At 40.7% G+C, this 18,208-nt stretch overlaps 1 protein-coding gene across 1 annotated transcript; it reads left to right on the forward strand.

The window, feature by feature from the left end:
* Nucleotides 1-12,307: 12,307 nt before the first annotated feature.
* Nucleotides 12,308-14,110, forward strand: LOC119815291 (sperm motility kinase X-like). Its single transcript, XM_038331433.1, has one exon. The coding sequence runs from the start codon at nt 12,308-12,310 to the stop codon at nt 14,108-14,110; it is 1,803 nt and encodes a 600-aa protein (XP_038187361.1).
* The last annotated feature ends 4,098 nt before the right edge of the window (nt 14,111-18,208 follow it).

Genomic DNA, 18,208 nt, shown 5'->3' on the forward strand with positions numbered 1-18,208 from the left:
ACACACACACACACACGCACACACACACGCAGAGCATGCACATAATGACATGGCGTCTGATAGTCTTCCCATACAGCAGCACATTAGATATACATACATACAAACACAGACACTCTCACACACATACAGACACAGCACACATACACACACGCAAATGGATATGTGTCAGGGTATAATAGGTGTCCCCTTCCTTACAGCTAAACGCCCACTCTCAGGCCTATGTTTCCAATCCTGCTGTTTTCCCTTTTATTATACAGATCATAGACACTGGATGAGGTCTCAGGACATGATAGGTTCTTCCTTTCATTATCTAGGTCTCAATGTACCAACATGGGTACTTGATCAGTAGTGCTCAGTACTCCAAACCCAGTGACAAAATTCTTAATAACATCACACAAACACGCACACGCATACACACATACACACACACACACACACACACACACACACTCACACAAGTCTAGGCTTTATAGGCAAAACATCACAAATACCTGCATGTCTATGTGTCTGGCTCTTCATATCGTAAAACTGTCCAAAATGTGGCTACCTGTATGCTCTACTGGGTTCAAACTCACCCACAACTCCTACCTCAGCCCACAGATTGATATGAATTTCTACATGTTTCCTCCACTCTCACCAAAGTCCCACCAAGGTATCAAGACACTGGTCTTCCTCTGTTCCCTCTCCTGTAGCCACAGCCTCTTACACAAACATGGCTGTGTTATCAACTACCACATATGTCCTCCCTACATCCAAAGCCCTACAAATGCATACATAGTTTGGTTTCACCTCCCACTAAATATCCCCACCACTATATGAAAATCTTACTTACACACATACATCAAATTTTCCACTCACCCCAGGTAGCCCTGTCTCTTCCTCTATGTTTTGTACTCGCATCTGAAGAATGGAAGCTAAGAACAGTCTATGTAAAGAACTTCCAGCATTTGTCTTTCTGGATGTGGACTCACTCACCCAATATAATCTATTGCTAATCCATGCATTTCCTAGGAAGATAGCTCACTAACAAAAACATTAATATGCTGAGCATCTGAAAGTAGGCTTGTGACTTTGCAGTTGGTGACCAGTCACAGGACTCATTTTCTTGTTGAATCATGTGGAAAACGCCAACCCACTGTGGGTGACATCACCCTTTCAAGTTGGTCTGATGTAGTATAAGTCAACTGAGCAAGACAGTAGCCAGATTTCTTTCCTTTCTGCCTCAGCTCATGCTAGAGTTCCTGCTCAAACTTCCCTAAGACAGACGTCAACCAGAACATGTAAGCCAAATAAACTCTTTCTTCCCCACATTGTTTCTGTCATCATGTCTATCAGCAATAGAAAATGTAGTAGGTCAATATCCCAAGAATGTCCTCAATCTTAGGACCTTATTGATGCCACCTCCTGAGTGCTGGAATAAAGGTATATACTACAGCAGTAACGATGTGAGTACAATTTCAAAATGACATAGATGTGATGGAGAAAGTAAATCAGTCTCTAAACAAATAGAATTCAAGAATCAGAATATTATTAAGGAAACTGATCAGAGAAAGTATTTTCAAGAAGGTGGACATGAGAGACTTTGGAAAAGGAGTGTAGAAAACAAGAAATATAAAGCTTGAAAAATAGTGGTCTAGGGGAGGAATTTGACTTTATTTTTCATATATGAAGAAGACAGGTTTTCCCTTTGCCAACAAGGCTAGGTGTCAATCCCTACTGAGAGAGGGTAAACCAGTCTCCTCCAGGGACAAGCTGTGACATAGTTCATTCATTCCCTAGACACATAGATGAATAAAACAAAGCTAAATGGACTCAATAGTTTATAAATATGTGTGTTTATGCATGTGCACAAATCCATACATATACTTGCACTAAACTCATGTAAGAATTGATATTTTAGGCAGGGATACAGGGGATAACCTGAGCACAAGGAGGAAAGGAAGCGGTAGCAGAGATTTCGATGAAGTCTCTACGTGTGTCCTTCTCAAAAAAACACATAAAGTCTTAACATCTTAAAAGAAGTGGTTGCAGGTTCAGTAGGAATACTTATGACATAGAAAAACTAGATCCAAAAATTTAAGGAATTTCTTTAAGTGATTGACTTAAAGTTTGAGAAAATACATGAATGGAATAAATTTTGGAACTTGTTACAACTAAGATACAGAGATTTTTGAATTAAAATTACCCATCACAAAAGCAGTGCAAGGAATGAGGAAAGAGCAAAAAAAATAATGGTTTTGATAGGTTATGTTTTGAATTGCTTTGATATTAGGCTATTGATGACCAGTGTTGGATAATAGGTCAGGGCAAGCTGATGATGTACTTTTCAATTTTACAAAGTAAAGGCTTTTCCATAGACCTAAGTATTGACATTCAAGAAGAAAGGGGACTCTCAGGGAAACATCAGCACACATTCAAGTGGAGGATGCTGGAATTTTAAGTGAGCCTTGCTTTTAGTTTCAGAATCCTAGTTCGTTAAAGGTAGGAATCTTTGGGTTCTATTGATGGTCTATTTATGGGTGATCACAAGTCAACAGTGCACAGATATTGCCTGATGACCCTTTCCCTCAGGAGAGACAGGAAACAGATCAAACACAAATCTCACCTTCATAAACCAAGTCTGTTATCAGGACTGAAAAGAAACCCTGGAAGGGAAGAAGTGTGGTTGTGATATGGCCTAGCTGAGATATTATTGCCAAAAAGGAACAAAGAAGCAAAGCCTTCTGCAGTAACCCTGCTCTCACAGAACCCCACATGCAGTACAAGTGAGTGCCAAAGCATTGTAGAGCAGACACAAGTCACCTGAGATACCCTGAACAAAGAGGTCATCCAGATTGCTGAGCCAATCTGATTTGTTAGTTCTGTACATGTGATGAACCAGGCCTTAGGTCAGGATGCACAGTACAAGTTAGGTGTCTAAATGACAATCGGTGTCAGCCCTGTGAGGTTGAAGGAGAGCTTTCACTTCAAGGACACCAGTTACAAAGGCAGTGTACATAGACAGTCAATGAAGACACGAATTTGGAGGAGACGTTTCTATCTACTCAACACCAGGTACAGTCTGATTGACTGCTCTCTTCCAAGACTATTTTGCTTTCATTGAACCCAAAATGCTTTCTTTGTTTTCAAAACCACTTTTGGCGTGGGGACTAGGCTACCTGCCCAAGTTCCTACTAACTGAAGAATCAAAAGCCCAAGCCTACATTCTGAACAACCTAAGGACGCTGCATCATTCTTGTCGAAACAGTCTGTGCTTGCTAGACACCCAGGCACCTGCCCAGATCCCTGTGGGCCATCCCATGGAGATTGCTGTCCTCCTATTCCATGTCCTCCTCCTCAGTGGCCTGTCTTAATGTTCTCTCAAAATTTACATTTTGAGTTTGACAAGTCACACATAATAAAGCCATCTTTATTTGCATATGTTTTCTGAAAAAATGATTAAATTTCATTATTGGACCTAAAGGTTTTTTATTCTGTATTCTTTTCATATGATTTAATTGTCAACTTTCATGTTAGAATTGTTCTTCCCTTCTTCAATAAAGAACTGAACTTTTGCATGAATAGGGCCTTCTTTATGTGTTGTTGAACTTGCTGGACAATTTCAAATACTTTCAATATGGGTTGTTATGTTTATGTCCATAAACAGCTGGTTTATAATTTCTGTTTATTTTGCATTATGTTTGTTTTGTTTTATTCATTTATTTTGCTATTTGTGTATTTGTCACAAACACCCATATGTAAGTCAGAGGAAACTTATGGTTGGAAGTCAGTGCTGTTTTTCTAAGATTTGGGATCAAGGGGGAAGCTCAAGTCATTATGTTGTGTGGCAAATCCTTGAGGATTTGTAGAACTTGTTGGAAACTGTCTCTTCACTTTTCCCTTATTGAGTAGTTGGACGAATATGAGTGCTGCCTCTCCTTAAAATCACGTAGAATCCACCCATGAATGCATTCATACCAGTCTTCTCTTTTCTTGATGTTTCTTCATTAAAAGTCTTTTACACAGTATATGTTTGATCATTTTCACCCTTTCCCAAGTCCTTGCAGAGCCTTTAACCTGCCTTGCTTTATAGTATTCTGGCTTTCTTTCTGCAAGAAAAAGTCAAAAGAAAAGTCAAAATTTGCAATACATACATTTAAGATATCCTGAAAGAATGAAAACGCACGCAAAAGTCTACTTCATTTCTTATTGGGTTAATTTTCTGAGGGCCAATAATTCCAGGTCATGGTTCCTAGCAAAAGGAGTCACTAAGATCCCTGTATGTAACCATTCGAGGAAACTGATTATTCCTTTGCCTCCAGGAAGTTGTAGATGTGTCCTTGGTTAGGAATGGAACTCCATTTCCACTTCTTTTCAATGACAGAACCACCACCTGAATTGACCTCTTGTGTGCTCCTCTGTACAGCTACTGCCTCTGTGAGCTCACGTGCTCATCAGTCCTGCTGTATCTGGAATACACAGCTTCTTATATAGCCCCTCACAAACTCATCCCAGACCATGTGCCAGGTTTTGCTTCATTTCGCATTTCCTTATAACCGAAGCATTACAAACAGAACTCGGTTTCTTGTCTTGGAAAGTCTTCCAAACTTACAGATACAACCACCCAAAGCATGGTTTGGTTTAAGGTACTTCTCAGTATCCCCTCTATAGCTACTGATACAAATACACACATAGGTGATGATAGATCATATGAGGAGTTCCCTCCCTAACAACTAAAGTATCCATAAATAAAACACCCACATTGAAATGCATGCAGGCTTGCACATAGGTATACATAAAGGCAGTAGAATTTATCAGGTTCAGTAAGTTGTCATCCCATAGACAAAGATTACACACACATAAATTGGTAGGTGTCATCCTTCTATGTATCTCCTCCCCTTCACTGAAGGTCACTTATAGCTAAGTATGATTTCCTGATGAGTATCCTTGCATGTACAACTAAACCCATGGTATAAGGCAATGAATATACACACAGGACTAGGTGTCAGAACCTCTTTGTTTCTCCCTGGTCTATAATCAAAGCCCCCCCTCTCTGTGTGTGTGTGTGTGTGTGTGTGTATGTGTCTGTCTGTCTGTCTGTCTTCTGTGTGTGTTTGTGTGTATAATTTGACTACTCAGGTTTGGAAACTCAGCAAGCCCTCTGTGTGTGTGTGTTTGTGTGTGTGTGTGTGTGTGTGTATGTGTGTCTCTGTGTGTGTGTCTGTTAATTTGTCTATTGCACAGTTTACAACTAGCAGAATCTAAACCTTACCCATGCTTGTGTGTGTCTGTGTGTGTGTTTCCAATGGAGGGGAAAAAGTCAGGAACTAACATGTACCCACACATCTCTGCACCTACATCTAAAATAGAATATAGTTTATTATTTACACACAAACACAATTTTTAGAAATGAAATGTATTTATACACAAACACACATATTCACAGACAAGTACACAGGCTCATATCGTCAGAAACAAATGTAATAATGAACATACAAGAGTAGGTTGCAGGAATTGCTAGGTAGTCCTTTCTTTATATAAAAAGCTCTTCACACATGACTAAGAGCATTATTAGATACCAATTAGACCATAATTAGATACCAAATTTTCTATTGAAACAGCCACACACACACACACACACACACACACACAAAGAGAGAGAGAGAGAGAGAGAGAGAGAGAGAGAGAGAGAGAGAGAGAGAGAGACTCACATATGACTAGGCACCATATCCAAAAGACCCACACTACTCCCACTAACTGTCAGGAATGCAAGGCATAAGCTCCTATTGTCAAAGGTCCCATGCATGGCTGTGTGTCAATTCATCCTCAGTAAGACTTTCACAAATGCAAAGGTCCACGTATAAATGCATGACTAGGTGTTACATCATATTAGGTAGACTCTCTGCTACAGAAAAGGCCACACTTACACCCATGGATGGTGTTAGGTCATTTTAGGTGCACTCAGTCTGAAAAAAAAAAAAACCAAAAAAAAACAAAAACGCCTGAAAATAAACACAAACACACACACACAGAAAATCAAGTATGTGTAATTTCGTTTACTGACTTTTTCCCATCCATGGGTAACACTCCCCACACACATACATGGGAAGGGATCACATTTAGTTATCACCTCATCTTCAGCCAAATTCACAAACAGATACACACAAATACATGTGAGAGCCTGCTGAGTTCCAAACCCAGACTCGTCTAACAACACACACAAATATGCACAAGAAGAAGATAGACACACACACACACACACACAAAAAAAAAAACCAGACAGACACACAAAGAGAGACAGAGACAGAATATGTAGCAACAAAGTGCTTGAGACCAAGAGAGAGGTTGGCGTCGGGTCCAGTAGGTGTCCCCTCACTCATAGTCAAAGGCCGCTACACACACACAAGACCATGATGCCAGGTACCACTACATTTACTATTCCTTACAACCAAAGCCTTTCAAGCAGGGCTAAGAGTCATGACTTAAAGATCTTCACAACCTTATAACCACAACCACCACATGCATAGTTTGGTACCAGGTACTGCTCAGAATCCCCTCTTCTATAGACGCTGACACACATACATGGGTGGTGATGTCATGTGAAGTCCTCCCTCCATAACAACTGGAGCACCCATAAACACACACACACACACACAATTACCTACATGCACACACACACACACACACACACACAAACACACTAGAATGTATCATGTTCTGCCTGTTACCCCTTAAGACAAACTTATATAGACATAAACTGGTAGGTAGCAAGACTTTCAATGTATTTTCCCCTTTACAATGAAAGTCACCTATGCCTAAGTATCTCTTCTTGATAAGTTACTTTGAATACACAACCAAACCTATGGTATATAGTGCTGAAAATACACACAGGGCTAGGTTCAGGGCCTCTTTGTTTCTTTCTGCCCTACATTAAAGACCCATATATATGAATTCTCACCCTCTCTCTCTCTCCTCTCGCCCTCTCCCCCTCTCTCTTTCTCTCTGTCACACACACAGTCAAAGACACATAGACACAAGTACACACATAGGTATCATCTCTTGTCACAAAAATGAAGCAAGTTAGAAGGAGAGAATTACATAAATTCTTTATGAACGACATTCTAAAAAAAACACATGAAAACCAACAGGTCTTAAAACCTCTTTTCAGATTGAGCACTAATAATGAAGAAATGTACAAAATGCATCCAGGTGTGAAGACAAGTTCACCAAGAAAATGACTCTGTTTCCTCAATGTACTAGAAAACACACAAATTATAGAATAAATTGTAGAAGTTGCTACAACTGAGAAATAGATTTTTTTTAATTAAAATGTCCCATAACAAAATGAGTGCAAAAATTAGGAAAGTCAGTTAGGAAAATAATGGTTCGATATGATCATGTTTAGTATTACTTTAATTTTAGGCTATTTATGACCAGTATCAGTATAATAAGCCAAGACTAGTTGATGATGTAACTTTTGAGTTTATAAAGAAGGTTTTTACATAGCCCAAAACACTGGATTAAAAAAGGGAGGGGGCTCTTAGAGAAAGATCTGCCTGCACTCAAGACACAGATGCTGGATTTTTAAGAGAGCCTGACTTTTCATTATAGGTTGTTATTTATTTGAATACAGGAATTCCTGGGGTACTGTTGATGTTGCATTTATGGGTGTTCAAAAGACAACAGTGTACAAATACAGCCTAATGATCCTTTCACTAAGGAAAGACAAGAAAAAGACTAAACACAAATCCCACCTTCAGAAACCAAGTCTATTTTCACAAGTGAAAGGCAAGCCTAAAAAGGAAGAAGTTTGGGAGTGATACTGACTAGCTGGGATGTCCCTACACAAAAGACACACACACACACACACACACACACACACACACAAACCAAAGCCTTCTGCTCTGATCCTGTTCTCACAGGACCCCATGGTCAAAGTGTGTTACCAAGCATTCTCGTGCACACACGAGTCACATGATTTTAACCTGACCAATGAGAGAGTCCCGATTGTCTATCCAATCTGATTGGCTCAGATCTGTTCATGTTACCAATCAGGTTACAGATCAAGATGCAGGTGCAAAGCTCGAGCAAAACTAACAGACAGTTGGTGCTAGACCTGGAAGGTTGAAGGCAGAGCTTTCACTTCGAGGGCACCAGTGACAGAGGCAATACCTACATAGAGTGTATGAACCCGCGAATTTGGAGGAGGCGCTTCTGATCTACTCAAACAACACCAGGTATAGCCTGATTGACTGCTGTCTTTCAAGGCGCTTTTGCTTTAATGGGACCCAAACTGTTCTCTTCGTTTGTCAAAACAACTTTGAAGTGGGGATTTGGCCACCAGTCCTTTTTCCTGCAGCTTGACTAATAAGGATCCCAAGGCTGGATTCTGAGCAACCTAGGACTCTGTTATCACTCCTTTGTCTAAAGAGTCTGTGCCAGCTGAGACACCCAGGTCCCTAAACCATGGACTTCCCCAGGTTGATCACAGTTCTCGTCTGTGTTCTCGGTGGCATGTTTTAGGGTCCCTCAAAATTTATATTTTGTGTCAGGCATGTCAAAAATAGCAAAGTCATCTGCATTTGCAGCTGTTTTTGGGAAATTGATTAAACTTGATTTTTGGAGCTATGGGTATTGTAAACTGTATCCTCTTCAAATGTAGATTTGTCACCTTTTCTGTTACAATTGTCTTTCTGTTCTTTAATAATGAACTGAGCTTGAGCATGAACATAGCCGTTTTCTTGTGCTGTTGAACTTGCGGGAAAATTTCAAGTACTTTTAATAAGGATTCTCATGTCTAAGTTCACAGACTGCTGGCTTGTAATTTCTTTTTATTTTATATTTAGATTATTTTCTTCTATTTACTTATTTATCTACAAGTGTATTACAGCACACACTTATGAAAGTCCAAAGAAAATTTGTGGATGGAAGTCAGGGTATTATTTCCAACATGTGGGATCAAGGGAAGAAAGCTCAGCTCACCAGGTCTTGTAGTAGGCCACTGAAGGCTATGGAGGACATGCTGGAAAGGGTCTCCATCTTGTTCCTTATTGAATACTTGGAAAAATGTTAGTGTTAATTTTTTGAAAGTCAGGTATCATCCATACATGAGAGAATTCATACAAGTCTGTTATTTTCTTGACATTTTATTATTGAAAGTCTTCTCTGTAATGTATTTTGATCATTTTCCCCTTCCCAATTTTCTTCAACACTCTCCTATCTTCCCATACCACCTTGGGTTATGGTCTTACAGTCTTTCTATTATAAAAAAGGAAAGAAAAATTTAAATAAGGAATTAAGACCTAAAAATGTCCACAGAAAAGGACAATGGGCACAAAAGTCTACCACATTTCTATTAAGTTGGTTTTGTGTTTGACAATGATTCCAACACATGTATCCTACCAAGAGGAGTGGTCAAGTTACCCAGTGAGAATCCATTGGAGGAAACTGTTCCTTCTTTGCCATCAGGAAACAAATGCTGATGTTTTCCTGTTTGGGGATGAAACCCTATTTCTACTTCTCATTTTCAATGACAACGCCCCCATCTGACTTGAACCTTTGTATGCTTGTGTGTATTGCTGCAATTTCTTTCAGTTCATGTGCTCATCAATTTCCTTGTTTTCTTGGAATCTTCTATTAAAGCTGATCGAGAGTATCTCTCTGCCTTCTCTTCTGACCACTGACGTCTGACTTCTCCCCTGAAAATTGAGGGAAGGTTTTCATGAAGCTTTCCACCTGGCATTAAGTATTACAAAACCTCACACTACTGTACATTGCTGTAAGACTCGGGGTTAGATATATCTCTCACTAGAAACGGCTTCACTGCTGTGTGCTGTTTAAGACATTGATCCCTTTGTGTAGCAGTATGTCAACAAAAATCATTTTGTTCACTGTACTGCTCTAGCAAAATCATAGTAGCAGGTTTTCCTGTAGCCTATGACCTTTCTACTCAGTTTCTTGCCCATGTGAGCAGTGGCAATAATGGTGTCCATCTCCTGGAGGGGCCTTAAATCCAATCAAAAAGTGACTGGTTACAGGCATTGTACTTATTCCAATAATGCACCAGTCCATTGTGCAAGTGGGTCACTGTTGTCCTAGGGTTTGTAGTTGGATGATGATTATTATCTTTTTTCTTCAGTGGCATGGAGAATACATTTCTGTATCATGAGTGTCAGTCAGCAGGGGTGAGTGTGTCCTACCAGTTGAAGCACCAGTCAACAATTCCATGTTTGTTGATATACATGAGTATTTTATTCAGCAAAAGTGCTTAACAATAATGTTGCATCATAGCAATAGAGATGAGCATTGTGATTTTCATGGAGCTGATTTTCTGGTATGAAAAAGAATCCAATATGTCAATGAACCCAAATGATTTTCTTGGGATTTTTTCCCAAGTATATTGAACTATCATGCTTATTACTTATCTGCATAGGATTTTACATACTAACTTTTGATTTCTGAGAGGTAACACTTGCTTAAAAATTTGTCATTTACTCCAGTTTCACAATTCATGAGAGCATAGGTTTCCAAAATACTTCCAAATGAAGGATCAGAGCACCAGGGTAGTCAGGGGCACCATGGATACCCAGCCTACAAAATCAATTGACTGGTGCTCATAGTGGCTCAAAGAGATCAGGGAGCCTGTGAGGCAGGGATCTTACCTAGATCCTGTGTGTATATGTTATTTCCCATAACCGTGATGTTACTGTGGAATTCCTAACAGTGGGAAAGATGGTCACTAACACTTCAGTCTACCTATGGTTCTTTTTCTTCCTTCTTGGTTTTTAGTTCAGCCTTGATATGATAGTATGTGTAAAGTTTTATAGAAGCATATGATTCTCTCTTTCATTGATGTTCCTGGGAGGCCTGCCCTTTCCTGAGGAGAGATAGTGGGAGGGTAAATCTGTTGGAAAAGATGGGAGAGCATGGAGCCGGTGAGAGTGTGGAAACTCAAGTCTTGGTAGAACATGAGAGCAGAATAAAAAATTCACATTACTGTGTAAAAATAGATAAAAAATAGTACTAGGAAACTTGAGGAATTGGAGTGAGAACTTGTTGACATTATTGACTCCTAAGCAGTCTTTTGGTTATATCTCTATATAGAAAATAGAAAAACCTTGGGACATTGGCTTCATTCTTATGTTATCAGGAAACATCACACTTATTACACCTGCCCTCAAAGTAACATTTTCAGATCTTAAAAAAGGAGATCATAATAATGTAAGTTGAATGATCATGTATAAAACCTTCAAAATTATTGAAAGATTAGAAACTTAAAGATTCAAAACCAGTTATAAATGTACAAATAATTTAAAACTTATGATTGATATCATAGATTTCTGAAAAAATATTTTATACTTGAGTTTACTTGAGAGCAAGTGACTAACACAGAATGGTATTCCACATTATTTGAAGAACAATTTTCCTCATGGTGTCAACAAGAGTGATATCACTATATTCACCAAATTATCTCAGAGTAAAATATACAATTTGGGAACAGGAAAAATAGGTAAATTTGATGGCATAGTCTACTAAAGTATTACATTAGAATCTTGTAATGTAAAATGTTTTTCTTAGAAATGACATTCTTTTTCCTCAGCATAGGATAGCATATTCAAATTGTGCATCATAATTCTATGTATTCTCTCTGATTTTGTTATTTCTGCAGGAATGCTGATTCTCCTTTGCTATCTGTGCTATGTACTTATACTAAGAGTTTTTCGAAAGTCTTTGTGATTTCATAATTACCATCGTTTAGGATATTGAGAACTTAGCAGTGAATAAATATTCAAAATTTCTTCTAAAGACTGATTCAGAAATGGTTCAATTTGCATAGAATTTTTAATTTATTTTATCTTCATATATGTTTACAGAATAAATAGGATATCTTCTCCATACCAAAATAAAATAACTTGTTAGTTGCCAAAAAATGCCTTCCAAATAATATTTTAGAAGTAGCCATATTTACTGTAACAAGAACAAAGCTTGACTATAGATTGAAACTGAATTTTCTCCTCTTTGATGACTTTTGTTAAGGTTGTATCTGTTTTGCTTGTTCTTTTCAATAATCAAGCATTTAGTATTGCAATGTTCAATTTATTATTGTAGTGTTCACTCTGGTCTATTTCCTTAGATTTAGTTCTCATATTCAGTACATTTTCCAGGATTTCTTTAGAGTTTGGCTTATTCTTATTTTCTGTGACCCAGAAGTTCACTGGAAGGTTGTTCACATCTGTCACACTTGTCCATGAAGAAACAATAAGCTAAAATCTTTACCTTTGACTTACTTCTCATGGTTTTTAATCTGATTTTCTCAGTTGGCATTGGCATGGAAATTATCAAGAACCTTCCTAGCAAGACCAGAGAGGAGGAGACCATGCAGCTGGCCCTGAATGCCAGCACCTATGAAGAGGAGACATTTACAGATCACTACATCATACTAAATAACCTCGGCAAAGGGGGCTTTGCTGAGGTGAAGTTAGCTTGCCATCTCCTCACAAATATGAAAGTCGCAGTTAAAATCCTTGCAAATGGTGAGGAGAGTGACGGTAACAATAGGAAAGACCTCAACATCATGAAAGAACTAGACCACCCGTATATAATAAAGCTCTTCCACGTCATCGACAGCAAAGACCACACCTATATGGTGTTGGAGTTTGCTGCTCATGGCGATCTCGTCACGTTCATTGAGGAGGGTGGCCCTCTTCAGCAGAAAGAGGCCCAACACATCTTCTGCCAGATTGTGTGTGCAGTGCACTACTGCCACGATAATGACATCGCACACAGGGACATCAAGCTAGATAACATCCTGCTTGATGGCAAAGGAAACATCAAACTGTGTGACTTTGGCCTGGCCATCAGAGTCAGCTCTGGGCAGAGGTGCAAGGGATTCTGTGGCACAGTTGAGTACTGTGTTCCAGAGCTATTCGATGACACAGAGTATGATGCAAGGGCTTTTGACATCTGGAGCATGGCAGTGGTTTTATATGCAATGTTGACAGCGAAGTTCTCATTTAAATCAAGGACCTATCCAGACATGAAGGAGGAGATGCTGAATCCCACGTACTACATTCCTTACACACTTTCTCAAAACCTTTTGCTTGTCCAACTCATTGTGCACTTGTTCACCATGAACCCTGAGCAGAGGCCCACGATATGTGACATTAGGCAGCACCAGTGGATCAAAGACGGGGAAGAATTTTGGGAACTCCCATTATCCTCAGAGTCATTCTGTAACAAACCAAATCCCAGCAGTGTGCTGGCTATGTGGGGTATGGGCTACCATCCCAAAGCTATTAGTGACTCTCTACGTGAGAAAAAATTCAATAACATCATGGCCACATACCTAATTTTAAACCATGAGTCAGCCCAGGACCACACTAAATCTGCCACTAAGTCCTTTCAGGCCTGTGTAGTTGCTTCATCACCAGGTGCTCTCACTTCCCTTCCTCCTAAGAGGAGAGTGAGTGAGCCTGCCATTCCCACCTTTGTCCTGCTGGCTGAACATCAGGGGCGTGATCAGACATGTTCAAGCAAGCAGGAGAGCAGAAGCCCGAGCATGCCTGCCACCTTGTGCTGCCTACTGGAGGAGGACATCCCTCCCCAACCAGTACCCATGTGTGCTCCTGAGCTTACTCCTCTCCAGAGCAGACATTTGGCAGTAGGTAGCATGGTTTGCAATGAGTTGTCCTCAAGGTGCCCATTCTCTGAGTGCATTTCTTCTGCAAAATATTTGTCCTGTGAGGCACACCAGGAAGTGAGTACCCTGAAGAATAGATCAGATGCTCAGAGTACACCCTCTGTAAGGAAGGAAAGGGAGATACCTGATGGTATGAGCATCATTGAAACCCTTGGAACTCATAGATCTTCCCTTCAGACAACATCCAAGAACAACTTTAAAGGGGTCCTTCCTGAAGATGTAAGTGCAGCCTCTCCCAGCAGTCTGTCCAAAGGCTGGAAGAGGGTTAAGAAGAGAATTGGGAATTGTGTGAGATTTCTGTGCTGCTGTCTACCACTCTCACAAAAAAGCCATGTTTCTCAGAAGGAGGAGGCACCACTGGAAGGGGAGAGCATTGCAGGTGCACACACACAGCTAAATGGGGTGGCCAAGGTGCACGTCAATGTTTATTAATCTATATGTCTTCCAATGTCCTTTGCGACCATCACATGATAGTTAGGGTAGGTAAATTAGGAAATCTTATTTCAAAAGAAAATCGTCAAAGCACCACCACCACCACCACCTTTAACCTGAATTGTTTAAGCTAAAATAGACTACAGTAGTTGAGAAGTAGAGGCTGTAGAGGCAGCCAGAAGTAGTGTTGGGTAAAGGAAGAAAGAATTATAGAGCACCAATGGTTTTGAGGGAAGAAAACTAAAAAGACTAGGAAAGAGTATGAGAAGAAGAGCCAACGGCGAAAAGATGATCCCGAAGGAAATGAGTCAAGACTCTGAAGTATATATTTCAAAGTTCATAAGACTGTGCCTTCCATATGTCATTACCATTTTACATATTGAGTCACTGTATAGGATGAGACATTCGGTTGGCAGTTTTCTTGGCGAGACAGAGATAGCCAAATTGGGAGCCGTGAAGATAGTCCAGTTGACAGAGTGTCCTGTACTCCAACAGAGAAGTCCAGCACAAGAGATGGTAAGCCTTCATCTACCACTGGGTTCTCCACAGAAAACCATTGTTAAAAGGAGGTATGTCCAATGGCTGACTTTCAATAGCATCCTTCTCAGAGAGCAGCTCTGTACCACAATTACCCCCCAAAGATGCCCTTGAATTAGAAGCCCCAATGGGCCCGTCTTATATGATAAACAACATCAATACTCATTCATCTGTCTTTCTCTTCAAGGTCAAGTCCAAGGGAGATGATTTTCACACTGGACAGAGGTGAATCTGCTCCTCCCTGCCCTCCCCTCCCTTTTGATGTGTTTGCACGGGGCCTGTATCCATATCCCTCTTTTCACTGGAGACACTCCCACTGCATGCTGGTTCAGTCCAGCTGTTGTTGAAGGGGCCCTTACTGTGGGGTGCTTGTCAGAACAACATTCTTCTCCTAACAGGAAAGTGACAGCAGGCAGGAAGAAATGTGTACCACTATAAAAGGAATTCTGGAATGCTGCTCCAGTTTGCAAGGCAAATATTGCTTGATTTTCCTGGAGTACAGAGGACACATGACTTAGTCTTCAGCCATGGAACTACTTTTTGGTTAGATCTCACATCAGGGGTCAGAGGGTCAGACCTAGACAGAAACTTGTGACTGTAGATTAGAAGCATTCTCCTAGGATCCCCTTTTGAAAGTTGCATTGGTGTTGTCGTGGACATGCTTCATGCAGAACCAATGATGTAATGAAGAGTGACCACTCAGAAGGGACTGAATGCCAGGGCTTATCTGTGGGTCTCTTGGCTGAAGGCAGCACCAAGACAACTAATTTTCATCCTGTTTTATTGGAGAGGTACCTGTGATGTGGTTTATCCTTGACACTGATCCACAGAAGGATAAGCATGAGGCTGCCAATGTCAACCGTTTTCAACTCTAAGGAATGTGGTCATGATACAGAACAACAAAGGTAAAAAGACAGACAACAGAGACATGTATTCAATGTGATCTTGAGATAAAGTTTGGCAAGTAGCTCATCATTTTTCTCTTTGTCCCCTAACTCTTATGGAGCAACTGTTTGTGTATAACGGGTGAACACCATCTTACCCCTGTATGGAAAACAACTGGCAAGATGCTTAGTCCATACTGTGTTGAAGAACCATAAGAACGAGAGTGCACACAGCCTTGCAAGGAAAACCAGACTGGAGTGACAGATATACTTGTTTATGTGGCAATACCTGCTCTGCAACTGTGGGGGATTACTAAGGCAAGTATCATTCGTGATAAACTTTACTGAATGCAGTGCCTGGGAAAGGGAGACTTGGGTGCTGTAGCCAGGTCAGTGAAACCCAGGACATACAATCAATGAGAATCATGGGCTCGATTCACATGACAGACTCTACAAAGGCAAATCTCAGAATGATCAGTTGTGATGTTTATTTTGATATTTACCTTTGGACTAATTAGGACTTTCCCTGATACTAAAGCAAGTTGCTATCTTAAGCACTTGGCCTGAGAGAACAGAAGTCAGCTGAGTTTCAGAGCCCCACAACCATTACTTCCCTCCTGTACCACCTCCCTGTTAGATGGAGCAGGGGCAGGGTCCATGATTACCAGCTATTTGAAGGAGGAACTTCACACACTTCATCCCAAAGCTGTCCACAGGTGTCGTCCTCACTGAGTACAAACCTGAGTCCTTAGATGCTCTTTTGGACATAACATATTTGGTTGGCATAATGCTTAAAGTACACCCACTGGCCTCTTGACACAGACACAATGAACAGTCTGGTACAGGTGGGTCACATGGAGTTCCCCAAGTTAACTCCAGATGTCTTGTTGATCAACCTTTCCTATTATCTGCAGGTTCTTTGGGACATCATGTTTTGTGGAAGCTCATTTTCACCAAGTATGTATCCTGTCTAATATAGACAAGAGGAAGTGAGATGAGGTGCAGGAAGCAGAGTGCCTATGTTAAGACATGTTGGTGGGAAAATGCTTTTCCTCCTTTGTTCCCAGAGCCTGATTTCTGAAAAGTTGCAGGCCTGCCATGAGGAATCATTCCCTGCCCTCTGATGCCCCTGATGAAACCCTAATGATGTTGGCCTAGGGAAGGTCCCCATGGATGGCAATGAGCATTATACCTGCCTCTTTAGTCCCTGAATTTCATAAAGTAAACCTGCCATTAACTATCAAGTCCACAGATCTTGTGCCTGTGGATGTGGAACTCTCAGCCACTTTCCTCACTGATCTACAATATTCCTTCTCTTGTAGCTGCCTGGCCACATCCTGAATCATGACCCAGAGGATTCCTAACCCGAGGACTTGCACACTCAACACTGGTGTCGGTGATGGAAAAGGTCATCTCCGAGGTCAGGAAAGCTCAGAAGTTCTACAGAGCTTCATGAGGACATCCTGTGCAGGGCAGTGAGAAGGCTCATGTGCCAGCATCCAGCTTCAGAACCTGCTCCAGTTGTCATCAAGATCTGAGGATAACAGAAGGATCCCCTAGGAAAGCCATCCAATGTATGTTACCTTTGAATCTCCAGCGTACATTCATGCTGTGTGTATTTTGATAGTGTAAAAATGTCACCTATGCCTCTCTTTCCTCAGAGATGACCCTGGAAAACTACCTGAGCAGAGAAAGAACTTCCCACTACAGAGCCTTGGGACACACGAGTGTATGTGTGCACAACCTCTGAACTGGAGTTCCTGAAAAGGGCAGTGTCTTTGGACCTTCTCTCTCAGGCCACCAATCACATGATGATGGTGCACTTGACATCAGTCACTTTTACTGTTTCCTACTGGTATTGGATAGAGACAATACACAAACAACAAATACCAAAGTACCAAAGTAGACTTCCTGCTGAATTTACACCAATTGGCAAATAGAACATTTCTTTTTTTATCCAAAGGGCTCTAAACTCCCAGAGACTCCTGTTTCTCTACTCTTTTCACTGTTGTTTAGCTGACAGATCTTTTCTCAGATAGTCTCGAAACATGGCAAACTGCTACCCAAGCACTAAACGTGACATCCAACTGGATCTAATCCTAAAAGTGATGGCAGAGGACAGGAGCGACTCCTCCAGATACTCCACTTCTGGTTCCAGCCCTTCACACAAAGTCTCGGAGAACCCCAGAGTTGGACAGGAAAGAAACAGAGATGGAAACATGGACTCAAACACAGATACCATCAAGAGACCCACCTACATCACATCAGTTGATTTTGCCAGGGTCACCATTGAAATCAAGGCAGAGAAAATAAACTGTCCACAAAAGTCTGCAAGTATACAAAGGCAAACAATAAGAAACCCATTAGAAAACTGGACACAAATTCAAATTCATGCTTACCCCCATGCAAACACTACAAAATTCATGTAAGATTTGCAGAAGAAATCTACATAAGTTTCAGCCTCTTAAGGAAGAAGACAGACATAGCACAGATGAATTCTGGCCACACAAGCTTTAATGACATTAGCCAAGAAACTATAAAGGCTGAAGCATGTCTGGGGGAGACTTATTGTAGGACATCTACAGAAAGCCTGGACACTGTTGTCATACCCCAACAGACAAAAAAATACCTGTTTTAAGACAAGATGACTCAGTGCTGTGCAGCTGGAAGGAGTGCA

The sequence above is a fragment of the Arvicola amphibius genome, chromosome 5 (assembly GCF_903992535.2).
Source record: "Arvicola amphibius chromosome 5, mArvAmp1.2, whole genome shotgun sequence".
NCBI classification, from domain to species: domain Eukaryota; kingdom Metazoa; phylum Chordata; class Mammalia; order Rodentia; family Cricetidae; genus Arvicola; species Arvicola amphibius.